Source organism: Dryobates pubescens, chromosome 28, assembly GCF_014839835.1.
Source record: "Dryobates pubescens isolate bDryPub1 chromosome 28, bDryPub1.pri, whole genome shotgun sequence".
Lineage (NCBI taxonomy): Eukaryota > Metazoa > Chordata > Aves > Piciformes > Picidae > Dryobates > Dryobates pubescens.
This window is the reverse complement of record NC_071639.1, coordinates 3,812,273-3,835,048: the sequence shown is the minus strand read 5'-3', so window position 1 is coordinate 3,835,048 and position 22,776 is coordinate 3,812,273. Positions and strand designations below refer to the sequence as shown.

Here is a 22,776-nt window from a genome sequence, read left to right as displayed (position 1 = left end):
TCAGGTTAGACCTAAGGAGGAAGCTCTTGCAGTAAGAGGGTTGGAACATTGGCACAGGGTGCCCAGAGATGTGGGAGAGGCCCCATGTGGGAGAGGCCCCATTCCTGGAGACATTTAAGGTCAGGCTTGATGGGACCCTCAGCAACCTGATCTACTTAAAGACATCCCTGAACACTGCATGGGGGTTGGACAAGGTGACTTTCCAGGGTCCCTTCCAACCCAACACATTCTGTGGCTCTGTGATATACCTGTGGGCTTCTGACAGCTGTAGTCCAGCAAGGTGCAATGCATTGCACTCTTTGGTTTCTTGCTTTGGTGCTCCCAGATAGAATCATAGAATCAATCAGGTTGGAAAAGACCTCAGAGATCATTAAGTCCAACCTGGCACCCAACACCTCATGACTACTAAACCATGGCTCCAAGTGCCACATCCAGTCCCTTTTTGAACACCTCCTGGGATGGGGACTCCACCACCTCCCTGGGCAGCACATTCCAGTGGCCAATCTCTCTCTCTGGGAAGAACTTTCTCCTCACCTCCAGCCTAAACCTCCCCTGGCACAGCTTGAGACTGTGTTCTATTGTTCTGCTGCTGGGTGCCTGGGAGAAGAGATCAACCACCACCTGGCTCCAACCTCCCTGCAGGGAGTTGCAGAGAGCAAGAAGGTCTCCCCTGAGCTTGGTGGTCTTTGACCAGGGGAAGCTGCTAGCCTCTCCTTCCCTGCCTTCCCCTGACTCCCCCTGTGCAAAAGGGAGAAGAGACAGAAAGCAAAGAAGTTAATGTCAAAACAATGCAGCAAGCACAAGCAAGTTAGTATCTCTCCGGAGAAAGGAGAAGGAGAAGGAGAAGGAGAAGGAGAAGGAGAAGGAGAAGGAGAAGGAGAAGGAGAAGGAGAAGGAGAAGGAGAAGGAGGAGAGAGGAGAGAGGAGAGAGGAGAGAGGAGAGAGGAGAGAGGAGAGGAGGGGAGGGGTTCAGAGAGGGAAGGGAAGGGAAGGGAAGGGGGAAGGGAAGGGAAAAGGAGGAAAGGGGGAAAGGGCAGGGAAGGGAAAAGGAGGAAGGGGCGAAAGGGCAGGGAAACGCAAGGCTGCGTGCAGGCCTCGTCGCCATGGCAGCGGCGCAAAGGGGGCGGGGCAAGGCGGTGTCACGCACTGGCGTCAGGCACGAGCCCCCCCGCCGCGGTGAGCTCCGCCCCTTCGCCCCTCCCCCTGCGTAGCGTCACGGCGCCGCGTTTGTCTCGCGCGTGACGTCAGCGCGTCCCCGCTGTCCCGGCGGCGGGGCCGGAGGAGGCGGCAGGTGACGGCTGCGGCTAGAGCGGCGCGGGCCGGCCCGGCGGGTGAGTGCTTGGCGCCACGGCGGGCGGGGAGAGGCAGCTACCATCACCGCAACCACCACCGGCCCCCTTCCGCGGCCGCCCGGGTCTGGGACCGGCGTCGCCACTTTCCCCCCTCCCCGCCCCCCCCTTCACTGCCGGCGAAGGGGAACGGGCGGCCGAGCTGTGCCGGTTGCCGAGGCCTCGCCCCACGGGTGTGCGCCCTGAACAAAAGGTCGGCGGTCAGCGCGGTGCGGCGAGGGCCTCAACCGAGGCGCCCCGGCGAGGAGCCGTGCCCCGTATTGTTTTGGTGAGGGGAAGCAGGGAGCGGAGCGAGGCGGGGGGGAATCGCCGGCAGCCGCCCCGCCCGCCGGGTCACATGACGGGTGTGGGGGGTGTGGGGGCCGCGGCGGCGCTGGGCGCTGCCCGCCGCCCCTGTGCTCCGCCGGGGGGGCTCGTCCCCGCCCCGCGGCCCTCAGCGCTCCGGGGAGCCGCGACCGGCGGCCGCTCGGCCGGCGGCCATCAGCTCTCGGGGCAGCCGCCGCCGGCCTCCGCTCGGCCCTCGCCTCGCCGGCAGCACAGAACCTGCCGGCGCTTCCCGTAGGCCCTCGCCAAGTCCCTTCTGCCGCGCTGGGGCTCGCCTCCCTTTGCCCGGCTGGAGCTGGCTGGGCGCTGCGTGTCGGGTCGGGGCCCAGGTTTGCAGGTTGGATTTTGCTGGGCGGTAAAAATAGGTCAGGAGCGGTGGCCGCGGCGGCGTCACGCGTGGCAGAATCCCCGTGCCGAACCAGCGCCCCGCTTCCACTCCGCGAGTGATGTGTGCGCTTCCAAACGCCACAGCCGGCTTGCTTCGCTTACCGGTGTGCGGAGCTAGAGTGGAAGTCGTGCGAGCAGCCCTAGGAGCGCAGCACCGGGCGCGTAAAACAGAGGTAACTGCCGTTTGTCGTGCTGCTGTTGCATTGTGCTTCGTGGTCTCGGCTCAGGCGCTGGGATTGCATCCCTTCGGAGCGTTAAAACGGGACGCGAAGACAGGGCTGCCCCTTTGGCGCAGTGCGTGTCGCCGCCGCTGGAAAGATCGTGCCAAAGAGACGAGTTTTTAATGCAGGTGGAAACGGTTGAAGCCAAATTCTGCTCAGGAGAACAGGTCCGGGGAGGAGAGGCAGAGGGAACTGGGTTCTGGAGAAGAAGGAGGCTGAGGGGAGACCTCATTGCTTTCAACAACTCCCTGAAAGGAGGTTGCAGTGAGGTGGGGCTTGGTCTCTTCTCCCTAGTAACAAGTGATGGGATGAGAGGAAATGGCCTCAAGCTGCACCAGGGGAGGTTTAGGTTTAATAGTAGAAGAAACTTCTTCACTGAAAGGTTTCTCAAAAGCCTGGCACAGGCTTCCCAGGCAGGTGGTTGAATCCCGCTCCCTGGAGGTGTTTCCAAGAGGCAGAGGTGTGGTGCTGAGGGACATGGCTTAGCAGCAGCCTCGGCAGAGCTAGAGAATGGTTGGACTGAATTATCTTAAAGGTCTTTCCCAACCGAACTGACTCCAGGATTGTATGAAATGAAAAGTGTGAGGTTTTAAATGTTAGTGTGACTTTTCAGTGCTAAGAACTAAAGCTAGCAGAGGTTTTGTTACTGTTGCATAAACGATGTGTGCTTACACTTCTGCACTGAACAAACAGGCTGAAGGGCAGGGAGCAGAGCATTCAAAACCTTGTGCTTCTGTCACCTTCTGTGATGCCAACAATAGACTCCTGTTTAGTTTTGTGAGCTGCTGCCCCTGGGTAGTGGGCTACTTAAATAATTCCTAAAGATGTTGATGTGCTGGAAGGTGTCAGGGGAGGGTAACAAGGCTGGGGAGGGGTCTGGAGCACAGCCCTGTGAGGAGAGGCTGAGGGAGCTGGGGTTGCTTAGCCTGCAGAAGAGGAGGCTCAGGGGAGACCTTCTTGCTCTCTACAACTACCCAAAGGGAGGTTGTAGCCAGGTAGGGGTTGGTCTCTTCTCCCAGGCAAGCAGCACCAGAACAAGAGGACACAGTCTCAAGCTGTGCCAGGGGAGGTTTAGGCTGGATGTTAGGAAGAAGTTCTTCATAGAAGGAGAGATTGGCCACGGGAATGGGCTGCCCAGGGAGGTGGTGGAGTCACCATCACTGGAGGTGCTTAGGAAGAGACTGGATGGGGTGTTTGGTGCCATGGTTTAGTTGATTAGATAGTGTTGGATGATAGGTTGGACTTGATCTCAAAGCTCTCTTCCAACCTGGTTTATTCTATTCTATTCTAAAGCACCTCTCAACAATGACAGTGTGATACTAATGACCACACAGTGAAGCCTGATTATTGATTTGCTCATTTTGAGTAAGTCTTAAATATTGAATGTTTGCAGGCACTTGCTTTTATATTCTGGTGTGGTTAGTACTGCAATTTCTTTTCAAGTGAATCAACAAGCCAATTGTTTAAACTGCTCTGCTGCAGAATCTGTACTGAGGGAGGGAGAGTTCTGTTCCTGTTTTCTTCCAAATGCACTGCCCTGGTTTAGATGGAGTGGAGTTGTTTGTTTAGAGAGCTGGAATTGCAGTATTGTTAAAGGCTGTTGAACAGTGGACTCATGGAACTGGGAGTGGAAAAGGCTTTTTGTTGGAATAGATTCATTGTTTTTCTCTCTTCTGTGCATGTTAACCACATCTCCATGTACGGAATGGGAGGTGGTGGAGTGACCATCCCTGGAGGTGTTCAAGAGGGGACTGGATGTGGCACTTGTTGCCATGGTCTAGTCATGAGGTGTTGGGTGACAGGTTGGACTGGATGATCTTTGAGGTCTCTTCCAACCTTGGTGATACTGTGAATCATAGAATCAACCAGGTTGGAAAAGATCTCAGAGTTCATCAAGTCCAAGCTATTACCTAATACCCAACACCTCCTGACAACTAAACCATGGCTCCAAGTGCCACATCCAAGCCCCTCTTGAACACCTCCAGGGATGGGGACTCCACCATCTCCCTGGGCAGCACATTCCAATGCCTAACAACTCTCTGGGAAGAACTTTCTCTGCACCTTGAACCTAAACTTTCCCTGGCACAGCTTGAGACTGTGTCCTCTTGTTCTGCTGCTGGGTGCCTGGGAGATGAGACCAACCCCCACCTGGCTACAACCTCCCTTCAGGGAGTTGGAGAGAGCAAGAAGGTCTCCCCTGAGCCTCCTCTTCTGCAGGCTAAGCAACCCCAGCTCCCTCAGCCTCTCCTCACAGGGCTGTGCCCCAGACCCCTCCCCAGCCTCCTTGCCCTTCTCTGGACACCTTCAAGGGATGTTCTTGTCCTTAATTTTTCTTAAGCATTGATAACTTGAGCCGAGTTGTGCTTCATTTCCCCCACACAATGTCCTGGCCCTTGAGTGAGGAGCTAACATTTTGGTGTGTTAACTGAATTGGAATGCTCAGAGCACAGATTCAGTGCTGCAGTGCTGTAGGAGAGCAGCCTCATTTTGCATAACCATGGAGCAGTTCAGCCCCAAAATGGGTGACTGCTCTGCACTTGCCTATGCTTCTGTGGTGCACTTCCAGATCTACCCCAAACAGAAAGGTTATTTTCCTGTGACTGTGTAATAGCAAAGGATAAGGAGTTATAGGGCAGCCTGAAGCATCATCACAGTCAGCGATTATTGCCTATATTCTAAGGTTAAGGAGTAGAAAGGTAGGTAAGGACAGGGAACAGTGAGGGGTTTTTGTCTGTTGTGCTACCCAATGCCCAGGGACTGCTAATAAAAACTCCCCAATAGGCTCAGTGCCCTGAGCTCAGCCTATATTGCCACAGCAGCACTGTCAGACAGGAGGGACATCATTTTCCTGTTTAAACACAACCAGCCACCTTCCTTCTTTCCACACAAGAGTGTCTGCTTTGTGGCAAGTTCTAGGGAAGGGCAGAACCCTCTCTTTTCCTTTCCTTTCACCCTTCTCTTCCTCTCTCTCTCACCCATCCTTCCTCTCCTTTCACCCTTCTCTTTCTCCCTCTCTCACCCATCCTTCCTCTCCTTTCACCCTTCTCTTTCTCCCTCTCTCACCCATCCTTCCTCTCCTTTCACCCTTCTCTTCCTCCCTCTCTCACCCATCCTTCCTCTCCTTTCACCCTTCTCTTCCTCTCTCTCTCACCCATCCTTCCTCTCCTTTCACCCTTCTCTTCCTCCCTCTCTCACCCATCCTTCCTCTCCTTTCACCCTTCTCTTCCTCCCTCTCTCACCCATCCTTCCTCTCCTTTCACCCTTCTCTTCCTCTCTCTCTCACCCATCCTTCCTCTCCTTTCACCCTTCTCTTCCTCCCTCTCTCACCCATCCTTCCTCTCCTTTCACCCTTCTTTCTCCCTCTCTCACCCATCCTTCCTCTCCTTTCACCCTTCTCTTCCTCTCTCTCACCCATCCTTCCTCTCCTTTCACCCTTCTCTTCCTCCCTCTCTCACCCATCCTTCCTCTCCTTTCACCCTTCTTTCTCCCTCTCTCACCCATCCTTCCTCTCCTTTCACCCTTCTCTTCCTCCCTCTCTCACCCATCCTTCCTCTCCTTTCACCCTTCTCTTCCTCTCTCTCTCACCCATCCTTCCTCTCCTTTCACCCTTCTTTCTCCCTCTCACCCATCCTTCCTCTCCTTTCACCCTTCTCTTCCTCTCTCTCTCACCCATCCTTCCTCTCCTTTCACCCTTCTCTTCCTCTCTCTCTCACCCATCCTTCCTCTCCTTTCACCCTTCTCTTCCTCTCTCTCTCACCCATCTTTCCTCTCCTTTCACCCTTCTCTTTCTCCCTCTCTCACCCATCCTTCCTCTCCTTTCACCCTTCTCTTTCTCCCTCTCTCACCCATCCTTCCTCTCCTTTCACCCTTCTCTTTCTCCCTCTCTCACCCATCCTTCCTCTCCTTTCACCCTTCTTTCTCCCTCTCTCACCCATCCTTCCTCTCCTTTCACCCTTCTTTCTCCCTCTCTCACCCATCCTTCCTCTCCTTTCACCCTTCTCTTCCTCTCTCTCACCCATCCTTCCTCTCCTTTCACCCTTCTCTTCCTCTCTCTCTCACCCATCTTTCCTCTCCTTTCACCCTTCTCTTTCTCCCTCTCTCACCCATCCTTCCTCTCCTTTCACCCTTCTCTTTCTCCCTCTCTCACCCATCCTTCCTCTCCTTTCACCCTTCTCTTTCTCTCTCACCCATCTTTCCTCTCCTTTCACCCCAATCATTGAGTTATGAGTTAGGGAGCTTGATGGAAAAGCCCCAGTATTTAGTGACAGAAGGGTTATTTGCTCTTCTGCAGTAATGCTGTAGGTGCTGAGCTTTCAGCCTGTGACAGGGGAAAAGGATGATTTGTGATAGCTGCTTCAAAGTAATCTGTACAGAGTTGCAGGAGTTGAGATCATCTTCATTTGAGGCAGAGCTCAAATGTGGCTGTTGATCTCTTCTCCCTAGTGACAGCATGAGAAGGAATGGTCTCAAGCTGCACCAGGAGAGCTTAGGTTTAATATTAGAGGAAACTTTGTCCCTGAAAGGTTTCTCACAGACTGGCACAGGTGCCCAGGGAGGTGGTTGAATCCCCATCCCTGGAGGTGTTTTAAATAGAATAGAATTAACCAGATTGGAAAAGATCTTTGAGATCATCAAGTCCAACCTATCACTCAACACTGTCTAATCAACTAAACCATGGCACCAAGCACCCCATCCAGTCTCCTCCCAAACACTTCCAGGGATGGTGACTCCACCACCTCCCTGGGCAGCACATTCCAATGGCCAGTCTCTCTTGCTGGGAAGAACTTTCTCCTCACCTCCAGCCTAAATGTCCCCTGGCACAGCTTGAGACTGTGTCCTCTTGTTCTGCTGCTGGGTGCCTGGGAGAAGAGACCAACCCCCACCTGGCTACAGCCTCCCTTCAGGGAGTTGCAGAGAGCAAGAAGGTCTCCCCTGAGCCTCCTCTTCTGCAGGCTAAGCAACCCCAGCTCCCTCAGCCTCTCCTCACAGGGCTGTGCTCCAGACCCCTCCCCAGCCTCCTTGCCCTTCTCTGGACACCTTCCAGCAACTCAACATCTTTCCTAACTGAGGAGCCCAGAACTGGACATAGGACTCAAGGTGTGGCCTCAGCAGTGCTGAGCACAGGGCACAAGGACTTCCCTGCTCCTGCTGGCCACACTGTTCCTGATGCAGGCCAGGATGCCCTTGGCCTTCTTGGCCCCCTGGGCACACTGCTGGCTCATGTTCAGCCTGCTGTCAACCAGTCCCCCCATCATCCTGGTAGGAAGTCCACCATGTGAACATCTTAAAGCTGGATTAAAGGAGCAGATGTGGCTTCTCCCAGCAAGCATCCTGAGAGGCTTTCTAGGGGACAGACAGAGCAGTTACATGCTGAGTGAGGAGATGTTCCCCACTGTCACCTCATGCTCCTGATCAGTGGAGTCGTCCTCCTGCTGCTGCTGCATCTTGACTGAGGTTCAGAATCAGTGTGTGATGGGATGCCTGGATCTGGGGAGTGTGCAGAAGGAAGGGATGCTTGCAGGCTGCTGCAGATAGCTCTCACTATGCACACTCCCTGCTCTTCTAGCACAGCAAAGTAATTTCTGGCTATAGAACACGGCTCTTAGCCACTTTCCAGGAGGAGTCATCATCCAGAGCAGGCTGGGGGGGGTGTGTAGTTAACCACAAGGGCCTTTTGTCCTGTTCAGTACAAGTTCCAAGCCTGGCTTATTAAATAACAATGTCAGGAAATGCAGAGGTTAGCTGAAGTCACTTTGTGAACTGCTTCTTTTGAAGAGCTTTGCAGCAGTTAGAAAGTTGCCTCAGCATCATCATCCCATAATTATGCCCTTTGTGGATTCTTCCAGCTATAATTACACACCTTGAATCTGTGCATTTTGATTGCCTAAACCATCTGCCAGAACTGACCCTACCTTTTTCTCCCCTCTCTACAGCACAGTCAAGTGTCTTACAGAATGGTCTGGGTTGGAAAGGACCTCCAGAGGTCATCTAGTCCAAGCCCCTCTGCAGTCAGCAGGGGCATCCTCAACTAGATCAGGTAGCCCAGAGCCCTGTGGAGCCTCACCTTGAATATAACTAAGGGCAGCAAAGCTGGGGAGAGTTCTGGAGCACAGCCCTGTGAGGAGAGGCTGAGGGAGCTGGGGTTGCTTAGCCTGGAGAAGAGGAGGCTCAGGGGAGACCTCATTGCTCTCTCCACCTCCCTGAAGGGAGGTTGTAGCCAGGTGGGGTTTGGTCTCTTCCCCCAGGCAACAAGCAGCAGAACAAGAGGACACAGTCTCAAGCTGCATCAGGGGAGGTTTAGGCTGGAGGTGAGGAGAAAGTTCTTCACTGAGAGAGTTGTTAGCCATTGGGATGTGCTGCCCAGGGAGGTGGTGGAGTCCCCATCCCTGGAGGTGTTCAGGAGGGGATTGGATGAGGCCCTTGGTGCCATGGTTTAGTTGATTAGATGGTGCTGGGTGATAGTTGGACTTGATGATCTCAAAGGTCTTTTCCAACCTGGTCTGGTCTGGTCTATCCTATTCTATCCTATCCTATTGTATCTCCAGGGCTGGGGACTCAGCCACCTCCCTGGGCAGCCTCTAGATGTGTAGTGTTGTACAATGATGTTGTGAGTGTGCTGCCTCTGGTAGTGGATTGCAAGAGGTAGTAGATAAAAGGCTTCAAGTGATAGCTGCTGAAGTAACAAGAAGGCAGCTCCTAAGATGAAGGCTGGAACACCACACCCACGGCATCAAGCTTGTTGCAAGTGTCTCTTTGATCATAGCACACATAGTATCTTGTCTTCAGTGGATCAGAGGAGCCCAAAACCGAATGTGATTCCAGCTGGTGGCTTCAGATTGATGTGTGAAGAAGGGGGAAGCTGCCAGAAGGATGAGGGCAGAGAAGGTGTGGATAGGCTTGGTCATGTCTGTGTTTTTCCCTTGGGAGCTCTCTCTAAAAATAGCTGCATGGGATGGTACAGGCAGCTCAGCTACAATGAGAAGAACGTGCTTGAGCAATGTGTCTGCCTGCAGTCATCTGCACCTTGCACTCTGATGCTGCTCAGCAGAGCTGGGTGCTTTGATGAAGGGCTCCAGCACAGCAGGTGGAATGCTGAAGGCTCCAGGGCCTTTCAGGGGCTTACCACTCCTTGGCTGGGCTTGACTTTGCTGATTGACAGCTGCCTAAACATGAGCCAGCAGTGTGCCCAGGTGGCCAAGAAGGCCAAGGGCATCCTGGCCTGCATCAGGAACAGTGTGGCCAGCAGGAGCAGGGAAGTCCTTGTGCCCTGTGCTCAGCACTGGTTAGGCCACACCTTGAGTCCTGTGTCCAGTTCTGGGCCCCTCAGTTTCAGAAGGACATTGAGAGACTTGAAGGTGTCCAGAGAAGGGCAAGGAGGCTGGGGAGGGGTCTGGAGCACAGCCCTGTGAGGAGAGGCTGAGGGAGCTGGGGTTGCTCAGCCTGGAGAAGAGGAGGCTCAGGGGAGACCTTCTTGCTCTCTGCAACTCCCTGAAGGGAGGTTGTAGCCAGGAGGGGGTTGGTCTCTTCTCCCAGGCAGCCAGCAGCAGAACAAGAGGACACAGTCTCAAGCTGTGCCAGGGGAAGTTTAGGCTAGCGGTGAGGAGGAAGTTCTTCCCAGAGAGAGTTGTTAGGCATTGGAATGTGCTGCCCAGGGAGGTGGTGGAGTCCCCATCCCTGGAGGTGTTCAAGAGGGGATTGGATGTGGCACTTGGTGAGTCTTGAGGTCTGTGGTGCCAGGTTGGACTTGATGATCTTTGTGATCTCTTCCAGCCTTGGTGATACTGTGACTCTGTTCATGTCTGATCTGCACTCTGTACTGAGATGGTTCTTCCCTTCAGCAAATTAAAGCACAGGATTGTTTCAGCTGGAGAAGGCCTCCAAGCTGATAAGAGTCCAACCTCCAGCCCGACAGCGGCGTGGCCATCGAGCCGCGGCTGCCATGGCTGCAGGTTTATTGAAGGGCTTCAGGGACTGTGACTCCATCACTTCCTGGGCAGCCTGGTCCAAGGCCTGACCACTCCCCCAGTAATGTTTCCTAATCTCCAACCTGACCCTCCCCTGGCACACTTCCAGGCAGTTTCCTCTCATTCTGCCACTTCATACTGGGGAGAAAAGACCAACCCCCACCTGGCTCCAGCCTCCTGTCAGGGAGCTGTGGGGTGCAGTGGGGTCTCCTGACAGCCTCCTCCAGGCTAAACAACCCCAATTTCCTCAGTTGCTCCTCACCAGGCAGGCTCTCCAGACCCTTCACTGTCTTTGTTGCCCTTCTCTGGACATGTCCTCCTTGGAGTGAGGGGCCCTACAAAACATTCTCAAGCCTGCTTTGTATCATTTGTGTGTAGTGTTCTGCAGCAGCTGCAATCCCTTGCTCAAAATGCTTAAGGATCACAGAATCATTTTGTTGGAAAAGACCTTTAAGATCCTTGAGTCCAATCACTCTCTGACCAAGCCTGGTGCCAAACCATGTCTGTCAGCAGAGGAGGCTCAGGGGAGACCTCCTTGCTCTCTACAACTCCCTGAAGGGAGGTTGTAGCCAGCTGGGAGTTGGTCTCTTCTCCCAGGCAAGCAGCACCAGAACAAGAGGACACAGTCTCAAGCTGTGCCAGGGGAGGTTTAGGCTGGAGGTGAGGAAGAAGTTCTTCCTAGAGAGAGAGATTGGCCACTGGGATGTGCTGCCCAGGGAGGTGGTGGAGTCCCCATCCCTGGAGGTGTTTAAGAATAGCCTGGATGAGGTCCTTGGTGCCATGGTTGAGTTTATTAGATGGTGTTAGGTGACAGGTTGGACTTGATGATCTCTGAGGTCTTTTCCAACCTGGTTCATTCTATTCTAAGAACTCTAGGGCTGGTCAGTCTTTTACAGAGGATTCCCAGGTGCTTTCTGTAACCAGGGGTGGCTCTTTTTGGTCAAGACCTTCCTGTTAAGGGTATAAGGCCCCTCAGCCCTCTCTGAGTTTGCAGATTGCTGCTTCCCCACTGTAGAGTCCCCTAGGTGTTTGTTAGAGGCTCCTGGTTTCCAGTGCTGATTGTGTATCTGTGAAATGACTCAGCTCAGGTCCTGGTTGGTGCCATCTGCTAAGTGTATTGTGACTGCCATTACCTGCTGGGCTGCAGAGGGGCATGTTGAGGTGTGAAGGTTGAGCTGCATCCCTGCTATCTCTGTAGAAGAGGGCATGAATTTATTCCAGAGCCCATCCACACTTTATGAAGAAAGGAGGGAAGAGCCTAATTAATCCTTTGTTTGTTTACCCTCAGTATCAAATCTGGGTCATAGAGTTTGTTTCTAAGCTGCTATGAGGACACACAGATGTAGGTTAGTAAAGAGGAGTGGTGAAGGATTCTGAGCTTCATTCATGAGATGAATAGAATAGGATTAACCAGCTTGGAAAAGACCTCAGAGATCAAGTCCAACCTATCACCCAACACCAGCTAGTCAACTAAACCATGGCACCAAGCACCCCATCCAGGCTCTTCTTAAACACCTCCAGTGATGGTGACTCCACCACCTCCCTGGGCAGCACATTCCAATGGCCAATCTCTCTCTCTGGGAAGAACTTCTTCCTAACATCCAGCCTAAACCTCTCCTGGTGCAGCTTGAGACTGTGTCCTCTTGTTCTGGTGCTGGGTGCCTGGGAGAAGAGACCAACCCCCACCTGTCTACAACCTCTCTTCAGGGAGTTGGAGAGAGCAAGAAGGTCTCCCCTGAGCCTCCTCTTCTCCAGGCTAAGCAACCCCAGCTCCCTCAGCCTCTCCTCACAGGGCTGTGCTCCAGACCCCCTGTGATCTCAGAAAAAGAGGGCAGGGATGCAAGGCTCTGAGCTACAGAGTGCTTGAGTAGTCAAAGCCACATTGGATGAGCAACCTGGTCCCTGCCCATGGCAGGGGGGGTTGAAACTAGATGATCTTTAAGTTCCCTTCCAACCCAGACTGTTCCATGACTATGAAATATGGAGAGGACCTCAGGGAAATCAGTTGTTTGCATGCACTGTTTTCTCCTGGATGATCTGATACCAGCCCCTGTTGAGAGGCAGCACAGAAGCCTAGGTAGTCCTGTGGAACTCTTGAGATGAATGTTGTATCCAGAGGGTGAGGAAGGCATTGTGACTTTTTAAACTCTCTGCCTGTAAGGAGTCACTTAGGAAAGGTTACATTTGCATGAACACAACATGCTCCTGACTTTGGGCTTGTTTCTCCTCCTGTCTACATGGTTCCTATATGGAAATGAGCCCTCAGCTCCTTTTGGTTTGAGGTAATTGCCTTTTGTAATACTTCAGACAAAGATCAACCAGGTTGAGGGGGAGGTGTCCCTGCCCAAAGCAGGGAGGGGGTGAACTGGATGATTAGGGTTAGGAACTGGCTGGAGGCTGAGCCCAGAGAGTGGTGGTGAATGGTGCCACAGCCAGCTGGCAGCCAGGCACCAGTGGTATGCCCCAGGGAGCAGTGCTGGGCCCCATCCTCTTTAACATCTTCAGTGATGATCTGGATGAGGGCATTGAGTCCATCAGCAGTAAATTTGCAGATGACACCAAGCTGGGGGCAGGACTTGATCTGTTAGAGGGCAGAAGGGCTCTGCAGAGGGACCTTGCCAGGCTGCACAGATGGGCAGAGGCCAACAGGATGGCATTCAACAAGTCCAAGTGCCAGGTGCTGCACTTTGGCCACAACAACCCCAGGCAGAGCTACAGGCTGGGGTCAGAGTGGCTGAGAGCAGCCAGAGAGAGACCTGGGGGTGCTGATTGCCAGCTGCCTAAGCATGAACCAGCAGTGTGCCCAGGGGGCCAAGAAGGCCAATGGCATCCTGGCCTGCATCAGGAACAGTGTGGCCAGCAGCAGCAGGGAAGTCCTTGTGCCCTGTGCTCAGCACTGGTTAGGCCACACCTTGAGTCCTGTGTCCAGTTCTGGGCTCCTCAGTTTAAGAAGGACATTGAGAGACTTGAAGGTGTCCAGAGAAGGGCAAGGAGGCTGGGGAGGGGTCTGGAGCACAGCCCTGTGAGGAGAGGCTGAGGGAGCTGGGGTTGCTTAGCCTGCAGAAGAGGAGGCTCAGGGGAGACCTCATTGCTCTCTACAACTCCCTGAAGGGAGGTTGTAGCCAGGAGGGGGTTGATCTCTTCTCCCAGGCACCCAGCAGCAGAACAAGAAGACACAGTCTCAAGCTGTGCCAGGGGAGGTTTAGACTCGAGGTGAGGAGAAAGTTCTTCACTGAGAGAGTTGTTAGCCTTTGGAATGTGCTGCCCAGGGAGGTGGTGGAGTCCCCATCCCTGGAGGTGTTCAAGAGGGGATTGGATGTGGCACTTGGAGCCATGGTTTACTCATGGGGTCTGTGGTGACAGGCTGGACTTGATGATCTTTGAGGTCTCTTCCAACCTTGGTGGCTCTGTGATCTTTAAGGTCCCTTGCAACCCAAACCGCTCTGTGATGCAGTCACAGGAAACTGTGGGCCATGATTGATCATTGCAAAACACAAACCCAACCCCAGCCCAGAATCTGAGGATCTTGAACAGCACCCAGCCTGCATCAGGTACAGCAGGACCATGGCATTGCAAGGTGTTTGCTGGTACCTCTGTGCAGCACTGTGATGGTGGTGTCCTTTGTTCCCCATCAGTGTGCAGGGAAGCTGAAAGGCTGCAGAGTGCTGTTGAGCAAGACAAGTGAGGAATGAGCCAGCCCTGGGACAGAGGCCCTGCCACCCTAGCTGCAGACATCTGAAGAGAGCACCTTCCAGTCTTGTGGCATGCTCCAGTAGCCATTCTTCAGAGGAGGTAAGAGTTTGATGAAGTTTTACCCTAACTGTTCAATCATATAATATTTCCACCTCCAGAGGTTACTCAAGGGAACCCAGCTCTCCTAAGCCAGCCTTGTTTAACATCTCTGTTGGCAGCATGGACAGAGGCACTGAGTGCTCTCTCAGCAGGGTTGCTGATGACACCAAGGTGTGTGGTGCTGCTGACAGCTGGAGGGAAGGGATCCATCCAGAGGGACCTGGACAGGCTGCAGAGCTGAGCCCATGACAGCCTCATGAGGTTCAGCAAGACCAAGGGCAAGGTCCTGCAGCTGGCTCAGGGCAATCCCAAGCACTGATACAGGCTGGGCAGGGACTGGCTGGAGAGCAGCCCTGAAGAAAAGAACTTGGGGGTGCTGGGGGATGAGAAGCTCAACAGGAGCCAGCAGGGAGCACTTGCAGCCCAGAAAGCAAATCACATCCTGGGCTGCAACAAGAGAAGCATAGCCAGCAGGGCCAGGGAGGGGATTCTCCCCCTCTACACCGCTCTGGTGAGACCAAACCTGGAGTACTGTGTCCTGTTCTGGAGCCTCTGTGCCAGGAAGGATCTGGAGGTGCTGGAAGGTGTCCAGAGAAGGGCCACGAGGATGAGCAGAGGGCTGGAGCTGCTCTGCTATGAGGACAGACTGAGGGAGTTGGGGCTGTTCAGTCTGGAGAGGAGAAGGCTCCAAGGAGACCTAATTGTGGCCTTCCAGGATCTGAAGGGGACTCCAAGAAAGCTGGGCAGGGACTGTTGAGGGTGTCAGGGAGTGACAGGACTTGGGGGGATGGAGCAAAACTAGAAATGGGTAGATTGAGTTTGGAAGTTAGGAAGAAGTTGCTCCCCATGAGGGTGGTGAGAGCCTGGCACAGGCTGCCCAGGGAGGTGGTGGCAGCCTCCTGCCTGGAGGTGTTTGCAGCCAGGCTGGAGGTGGCTGTGAGCAACCTGCTGTAGTGTGAGGTGTCCCTGGCCATGGCAGGGGGGTTGGAAGTGGCTGAGCCTTGAGGTCCCTTCCACCCCTGACAATTCTATGCTTCTATGAAAACCCAGAGCTTTGCTGTTAGATAAGAGTTACAGTGTGAAGCCTTCCTTGATACCAGTGACCATGTGAAGCCTTCCTTGATGAGAGCTTGTTATAACATCCTGCCCCTGATTTCAGGAGCAGCAGCCTGTGGTCCATTTTGTTTCACTCTTACCACCACAGAGTTGTAATGAAAGTGCTTCCAGGGCCATAACACAGCAGACTGAGCACTCCCTAGATGGTTTCCTTCCTTTCTGAAGGAGCAGCTCTTCAATAAAAATCTGTGTGTCCATCCTCAACTTGCAACCAAGCCAAGGCCCTAGATTTGATACCTAAAAAGGTAAAGCAAAGAAGTATTAATTAGGCTCTCCCTTTCACGCCCAAACTTGAGACAGCATCCCTTGAGCTGACAGGGATCTTCAAGTGCATGATTGTCCTGCATTCTGAGCACATGCAGCTGCAGTTGTGCTTATCTTGGAAGAGTTTTATGTTGCAGGGCAGCACTTGCTCAGAGATAAGGGTTTGCTCCTCCAGCTCTATTCATTTCACACAGACATTTTTCCTCCAAGTCATTAAAAACCACAGAGGGATGAAGAGAGAAGGCATTCCCTCCTTTCTGTTCATGGCCTGTCTAGAAAGGACTCTCAGAGCCCTCCAATGAATGTGTGACCTGTTGATGCCCAGCTCAAACCTTGGCATTTCTCTGCTTGCAGCATGGTGTCAGCATTTGCTTTGCCAGGCTGCCTTGCATTTGTGATCCCAGCACTGCATTCTGATCCCCTCCAGAATCCTGGCCTGCAAGAGGCAGCTTGGATCAAAGTTACTTATCTGCAGGTTGCTTTAATCTTTTGACTCTGGAAAGGGGAACCTCCCAGAGTGCATTCAGGGACAAGCAGCCCTTTGTAAAACTGGAGCATGGGAGTGCAAATCTCTGCTGCCTGTCAGCCTCTTTGCACAGGAGGAGCTCAGTGTCAGGGCACCTGAGCATTCAGAGCCTTTCCCTCAGCCTCAGGTTAGTGCAGGCTGATCAATACCTGAATTCCCTGCACTCTGAACCCTCAGTAGCTTCTCCTCCCCCCTCTTTTCTGATAAGCTTCTCATCATTAACCTCTAGTTTTGGTGTAAAAATCCTGCTGCTAGGTGTGCCCTGTGCAGTGCAAAGACAAAAGTTCCCAGGAGGCAGGCAGGGCTGTGGCTGGTGTGCTGCTCTGAGAGCCACTGTGCAGATCTGTCTGCAAGCCCCAGAGGAAGGAATTCAGATGTCAACCAAACATAGGGGGGCACAGCTGTGTGCTGCTGCAGTGTGGTGGGCTTGTGTCTGGCAGGGGGTTGTTAGCACAGGGGGCAGCCACGTGGGTGGCTCCTGCAAGAAGCTTCTGGAGACATCCCCAGCTCCCAAGTGGGACCCACCTCTGGGGACAAGGCTGAACCAGTCAGCAGTGGTGAGAGTGGCTCAGTGAGAACATACTGAAGAGGGTTACAACCTGCTGGACAACTTCTTTTGTCTTGGAGAGGTGGGGGATGTGAGAGAAACCACTCTGTGGACATCAGGGTCAGTGGAGGAAGGTGGGGGAGGTGATGTTGCAGAGATTTCCTCCCCAGGAATGAGCAGGCTAAGGTCTTGCAGCCCATGGAGGTTAATGGTGGGGCACCTGCCCACCTGCAGCCTGTGGAGGACCCAGAGCAGGTGGATGTGCCTGGGGAAGGCCCTGACTCCAAGGGAAGCCCACACTGGAGCAGTTTGTCACAGGGTAGACTACACCCTGTGGAAGGGACCCACACTTGGGTAGGGGAAGAGTGTGAGGAGTCCTCCCCCTGAGGAGCAAGGAGCAGAGCCAAGTGACAAACTTGACTGAAACCCCCATCCACATCTGCCTGTGCCTCTGGTGAGGAGGAAGTAGAGAACTGGAGAGCAGAGCTGAGCCCCTGAAGAAGGGAGGGGTGAGAGGAAGGTGGGTTTAAGGTCTAGTTGTACCTCTCATCATTGTACTCTATTCAATTGGTTAAGTTGGTGGTGGTTTCAAGTCAATTGAGCCTTTTTCTCTAAGTCAGGTCTGGCTTCTGCCCATGACCTTAAGGACCAAGAGGTCCTTTTGCCTCAGCTCTTCATCCTCCTGCTGTATTTTTATCTCCCCATCCCACCAGAGGGGCAGGGGATAGAGTGAGTGAATGGCTGTGTTTGATTGCCAGCTGGGTTGGTCTGAACTGTGACAGGAAAAAAGTATTCCCTCCCTGCCAGCAGGAGCAGAGAGGTCATTCTGCCCTGTGCTCAGCACTGGTTAGGCCACACCTGGAGTCCTGTGTCCAGTTCTGGGCTCCTCAGGTTAGGAAGGATGTTGAGTTGCTGGAAGGTGTCCAGAGAAGGGCAACAAAGCTGGGGAGGGGTCTGGAGCACAGCCCTGGGAGGAGAGGCTGAGGGAGCTGGGGTTGCTTAGCCTGCAGAAGAGGAGGCTCAGGGGAGACCTTCTTGCTCTCTCCAACTCCCTGAAGGGAGGTTGTAGCCAGCTGGGGGTTGGTCTCTTCTCCCAGGCACCCAGCAGCAGAACAAGAGGACACAGTCTCAAGCTGTGCCAGGGGGAGTTTAGGCTGGAGGTGAGGAGAAAGTTCTTCCCAGCAAGAGAGACTGGCCACTGGAATGTGCTGCCCAGGGAGGTGGTGGAGTCCCCATCCCTGGAGGTGTTTAGGAGGAGAATGGATGGGGTGCTTGGTGCCAGGGTTGAGTTGATGAGATGGTGCTGGGTGATAGGTTGGACTGGATGATCTCTGAGGTCTTTCCCAGCCTGGTCAGTTCTGTTCTATTCTCTTTGAGCTGTAGAGCTTTCAAAAGAGTCATTTGATAAAAAATGGATTAGGAAGGGCCTTGGCCTTTGGAGAGGAAGTTGCAGTGGTGGAAGGGAACAGACAGCACACAGAAATACATTTTTAAGTAAACAGCACTTACTACATGATTGTGAAGAGAAATACAGACACTGAAGCACTAAATCTCTTTGGTTTTCATCCCAGCACGTCTTGATGTGATGTGTGAAGCAGCAGAGGCGTTGGCAGTAACACCAGGCATGCTCTCCTGAGGTAACACTTTCTGCTAGCAATGGGTATGACACCACAGCAGGCTCTGCACAGAACCATAGCATTGGCTTAGCTGGCAAAGCTCTCTAAGCTCATCCAGTCCAACCAGCCACCCAACACCACCATGGCCACTAAACCATGCCCCTGAGTGCCATGGCCACAGGTTTCTTGACCACCTCCAGGGCTGGGGACCCCACCACCTCCCTGGGCAACCTGTTCCAGTCCCTGACCACTCTTGCAGTGAAGGTGTTCAAGAGGGGATTGGATGTGGCCCTTGGTGCCATGGTTTAGTCAGGAGGTGTTGGGTGCCAGGTTGGACTCGATGATCTTTGAGGTCTCTTCCAACCTTGGTGATTCTGTGAAAGACATTTTTCCTCATCTCCAGCCTAACCCTCCCCTGGGCACCATTTGAGGCCATGGCCTCTTGTTCTATCACCTGATCCTAGGGCCAAGAGGCCAACCCTTACCTCACTCCAACCTCCTTTCAAGGATCTGTAGAGAGCAAAATAACTGAGCTAGACAAAGCCAGGGCTGATCTGATGCAGTGTTGGTGGTAGTGCCCTGGAGCAGGTGGCTGGGCTTCCTGACATCTAAAGGGTGATGGTTTTGCAGGGGCTGTTCCTAGCTGCTTGTACAGCAATGCCCAGCTCCACTGCAAGGCTGTTTTGCTGACTGTCAGCATCAGAGTTCCTTGGGGATAGAAATGGCAAAAAAGGCACTTTTTTAGGCCCCATCCCTCCAAGCTGGTTCTTCACCCTCATTTGAGATCTGCTCTGAGGCTTTGCTTGCTAACAAGCAAGAACATAAAGGGAACATGAGCGTGCAGCAGAGTGTGAGAGATTGCCATGGCAAAAATGCAGTTGAGAAGGCATTTGCATATTTAGGGTAGGGTTTTGCAGCAGCTGAAATCCTGCACAGTGCCCAAGTGACACAGTTTTGTCGTCTTCTGCTTTCTCACCATGGGTTACAGGGCCCCTTCATGACAGAACTGAAATACAGCCAGGGAAGACAGAGGCAATGACTGCTCAAGCCGTGGTTTGTGTGCCTTCTGTGGCACTCCTGCTGCTGAGCTGCAGTGGGTCCCCCTGAGCTGCACTCAGCACTAGCAGGGAGCTCACTTGGTGTGTAGGGAAAAAAAGCAGCCAGGCTCTCTTGTGCAAAAGCCACCTCAGCTTTCAGACCTGCTTCTGTCTGCAGCATTCTGGCTGTTCCTGAGCTCAGTTGGAGGGATGGGGTGCCAGGGGGTGTGGGGACTGAAAAATGACTAGAATAGAATTAACCAGGTTGGAAAAGGCCTTTGAGATCATCCAAGTCCAACCTATCACCCAGCACCATCTGATCAACTAAACCAAGGCACCAAGTGCCTCAGCCAGGCTCTTCTTAAACACCTCCAGGGATGGTGACTCCACCACCTCCCTGGGCAGCACATCCCAAGGGCCAATCTCTCTCTCTGGGAAGAACTTCTTCCTCACCTCCAGCCTAAACTGCCCCTGGCATAGCTTGAGTCTGTGTCTTCTTGTTCTAGTGCTGCTTGCCTGGGAGAAGAGCCCAACCCCCAGCTGGCTACAGCCTCCCTTCAGGGAGTTGTACACAGCAAGAAGGTCTCCCCTGAGCCTCCTCAAGAGTAAACATCCCCATCTCCCTGTCCTCACAGGGCTGTGCTCCAAACCCCTCCCCAGCCTCCTTGCCCTTCCCTGGACACCTTCCAGCATCTCAAAATCTTTCCTAAACTGAGGAGCCCAGAACTGGACACAGGACTCCAGGTGTGGGCTAACCAGAGCTGAGTCCAGGGCAGAATGACTTCCCTGCTCCTGCTGGCCACACTGTTCCTGATGCAGGCCAGGTTGCCATTGGCCTTTGTGGCCACCTGGGCACGCTGCTGGCTCATGTTCAGCTGCTGTCAACCAGTACCCCCAGGTCCCTGCAGCCAGGTGCTGCTGCCAGGCATCATTTCTGCTGTGAACACCTAGTCTGAGGCCCTGTCCAGGCAGTCCCTTCAGCAGACGATCACCAGTGGTGTGAAGAGAGACTGTTCTCAAGTCAGTGTTTGCAGCTAGATCAGCTCTTGGGGAGAGAGCTGTAGCTGCTTTAAATCTCCTGAGGAGGCTCCAGAGGGCCTGGCTGGCTGAGGTTCATTAATCAGCACTGCTTCAGGGAAAGAACAGAGGAGATGCCAACATTTGTTTTCTAACTTGGCCTGATAATGTGCTGAAAATTCAGCTGATAAAGATTGGTGCTTAGCAAAAGCAACTCTCCCCACAGTGGATGTACTTTTATCTATCCCTGTGGGGACAGGCTGGGAGAGTTGGGGCTGTTCAGCCTGAAGAAGGCTCCAGGGAGGCCTCAGAGCAGCCTTCCAGTACCTGAAGGAGGACACAGGAGAGCTGGGGAGGGACTTTTTACAGGGGCTTGTAGGGACAGGCTGAGGGGCAATGGCTTTGAGCTGGGAGAGGGGAGATTGAGTGGAGATGAGGAAGAAATTCTTTCCAGTGAGGGTGGGGAGACACTGGCACAGGTTGCCCTGGGAGGTTGTGGATGTTCCCTCCCTGGGGAGGTTCAGTGCCAGGTTGGATGAGGCCCTGAGCAAGCTGGGCTGGTGGGAGGTGTCCCTGCCCATGGCAGGGGGGCTGGAACTAGGTATCTTCAAGGTCCCTTCCAACCCAACCCATTCTCTGGTTGTATGAGTCTCAGAAGAGGTTGTGCAGGTTAGGGCTGCAGTGGTCACTTTAAGGAAGGCAGCTGCTCCGGCCGCTGAGGTCAGAGGTGCTGCTAGGCGGCAGCTGAGCTTGCTCAACACACTGATGTCGGTCTGTTCGACCCGCAGGATGGCCGGCTGCGGGGAAATCGATCACTCCGTCAACATGCTGCCCACCAACAGGAAGGCCAACGAGCCGTGCGCCGGCGCGGCGCCGGCGCTGGCCGTGCCCGAGTGCGCCATCTGCCTGCAGACCTGCGTGCACCCCGTCAGCCTGCCCTGCCGCCACGTCTTCTGCTACCTGTGCGTCAAGGGAGCCTCCTGGCTGGGCAAGCGCTGCGCCCTCTGCAGGCAGGAGATCCCGGAGGACTTTCTGGACAAGCCCACCTTGCTGTCCCCGGAGGAGCTCAAGGCGGCCAGCAGAGGCAACGGAGAATACGCTTGGTACTACGAGGGGCGGAACGGTTGGTGGCAGTACGACGAACGCACCAGCAGGGAGCTGGAGGACGCCTTCTCCAAGGGCAAGAAGAGCACCGAGATGCTGATCGCCGGCTTCCTCTACGTGGCAGACCTGGAGAACATGGTGCAGTACCGCCGGAACGAGCACGGCCGCCGGCGGAAGATCAAAAGGGACATCATAGACATACCAAAGAAGGGGGTGGCCGGGCTGAGGCTGGACTGCGACGCCGTCAACCTGGCCCGGGAGAGCTCCGCCGACGGCGCCGACAGCACGGCCGCGCCGGGGGCCGCGGCTCTGCAGCCCCTGGCGGCCGTTCCCGCCCGGCCTCTGCCCTCGCTGGACGGGCAGCCGCTGAGCCCGGCCAGCCCCTCGCCGGACGCCAGCGACTCCCTGGAGAACTCTTTTGCCCACTTGCAGCTCAATGGAGACAGTATGGCTGAAAGGAGTCACAGGGGAGAGGGAGAAGAAGACCACGAGTCCTCCTCTTCCGGCAGGGTGCCGGCCCCCGACACCTCGGTGGAGGAGACCGAGTCGGATGCCAGCAGCGACAGCGAGGAGGCCTCTGCCCCGCTGCGGCAGCGCCTGCCCTCGGGCCAGCAGAGACACTCCGGCGCGAGCCAGGCGGCGGCGGGCGGCGGGGTGGGCAGCACCAGGTCTAGGAGGCCGGATGGACAGTGCACGGTCACTGAGGTGTAAAGCCAGAGCCCTCCCAGCCCCCGGCCTCGCCCTGCGAATCCTCTGCCGGCAGCGCACTCGAACCTAGCGGCGGCTCTGGTGGGAGGGGTGGGGGGAAGGGGAGAAGCAGATTTGGCCCTCTTCAACCTTAAAGTCTCTTAACGTGTCTCAGCTGGAAGACTCTCTAACTGTAGGGAACTGGGTCGTGCTGTGAGTGGTTTGAAAGCTGCTTAGCAATGCTCAGTTTCCTTGGCAATGTCTCGTGTTTCTTTTGTAGCATTTCCTTCCCCCCCCATCCCCAATGCCCCCCAGGATACTCAGCCCCCTTTTGGCCAATGTATATCTGCTGTACAACTTGGAATTGTCTCCATTACCTGACTGTTGCATTAAGTGTCTTAACTGCTTTCTGCATGGATTGGTGTCTGAAGACTGAAGCAGCGTGGGAGAAGGCAGGAGGTTGGGTGTGAGCGGGATGCTTCATTTAAATGTGAGGAAAACCCCCCCCAATAGATGTGGAGTTTGGAGTTTAAAGCCAATGTGTTTCTACTAGACAAGAGCAGTCATTCACCTTCCCTCAGTGGACATGACAAAGAAATGCTGTTGAACTTGTGTGGCAGGCTCTTCCCTAGACGCTCTTGGTGGCACCCTGGCTGGCTTTGGCCATCTAGTCCCCTGTAGGTTTGGGTTTGGAGCTCCTCCTGGATCTGTCTCGGTTTTGTTACGGAGTTTCTAATTTAATAAAACTACCTTTTATCAGGAACAGCCTCGGCTCTGGCCCCGCCCTGCCTGCCCCCCGCGCTGCGGGGACCCCAGGGGAAACAC

The 22,776-nt window shown here is 54.3% G+C and overlaps 1 protein-coding gene across 2 annotated transcripts; it reads left to right on the top strand.

The window, feature by feature from the left end:
* Positions 1-1,225: 1,225 nt before the first annotated feature.
* Positions 1,226-22,707, top strand: RNF146 (ring finger protein 146). Of its 2 annotated transcripts, XM_054174095.1 has the most exons (4): positions 1,226-1,331; positions 13,881-14,037; positions 18,062-18,127; positions 20,949-22,707. In XM_054174095.1, exon 4 carries the CDS (start codon positions 20,950-20,952, stop codon positions 21,973-21,975), a length of 1,026 nt encoding a protein of 341 aa, XP_054030070.1. In that variant the 5' UTR covers positions 1,226-1,331; positions 13,881-14,037; positions 18,062-18,127; position 20,949; the 3' UTR covers positions 21,976-22,707. The 2 variants fall into 2 exon arrangements, with proteins under 2 accessions (XP_054030070.1, XP_054030071.1); XM_054174096.1 differs by lacking the exon at positions 18,062-18,127.
* The last annotated feature ends 69 nt before the right edge of the window (positions 22,708-22,776 follow it).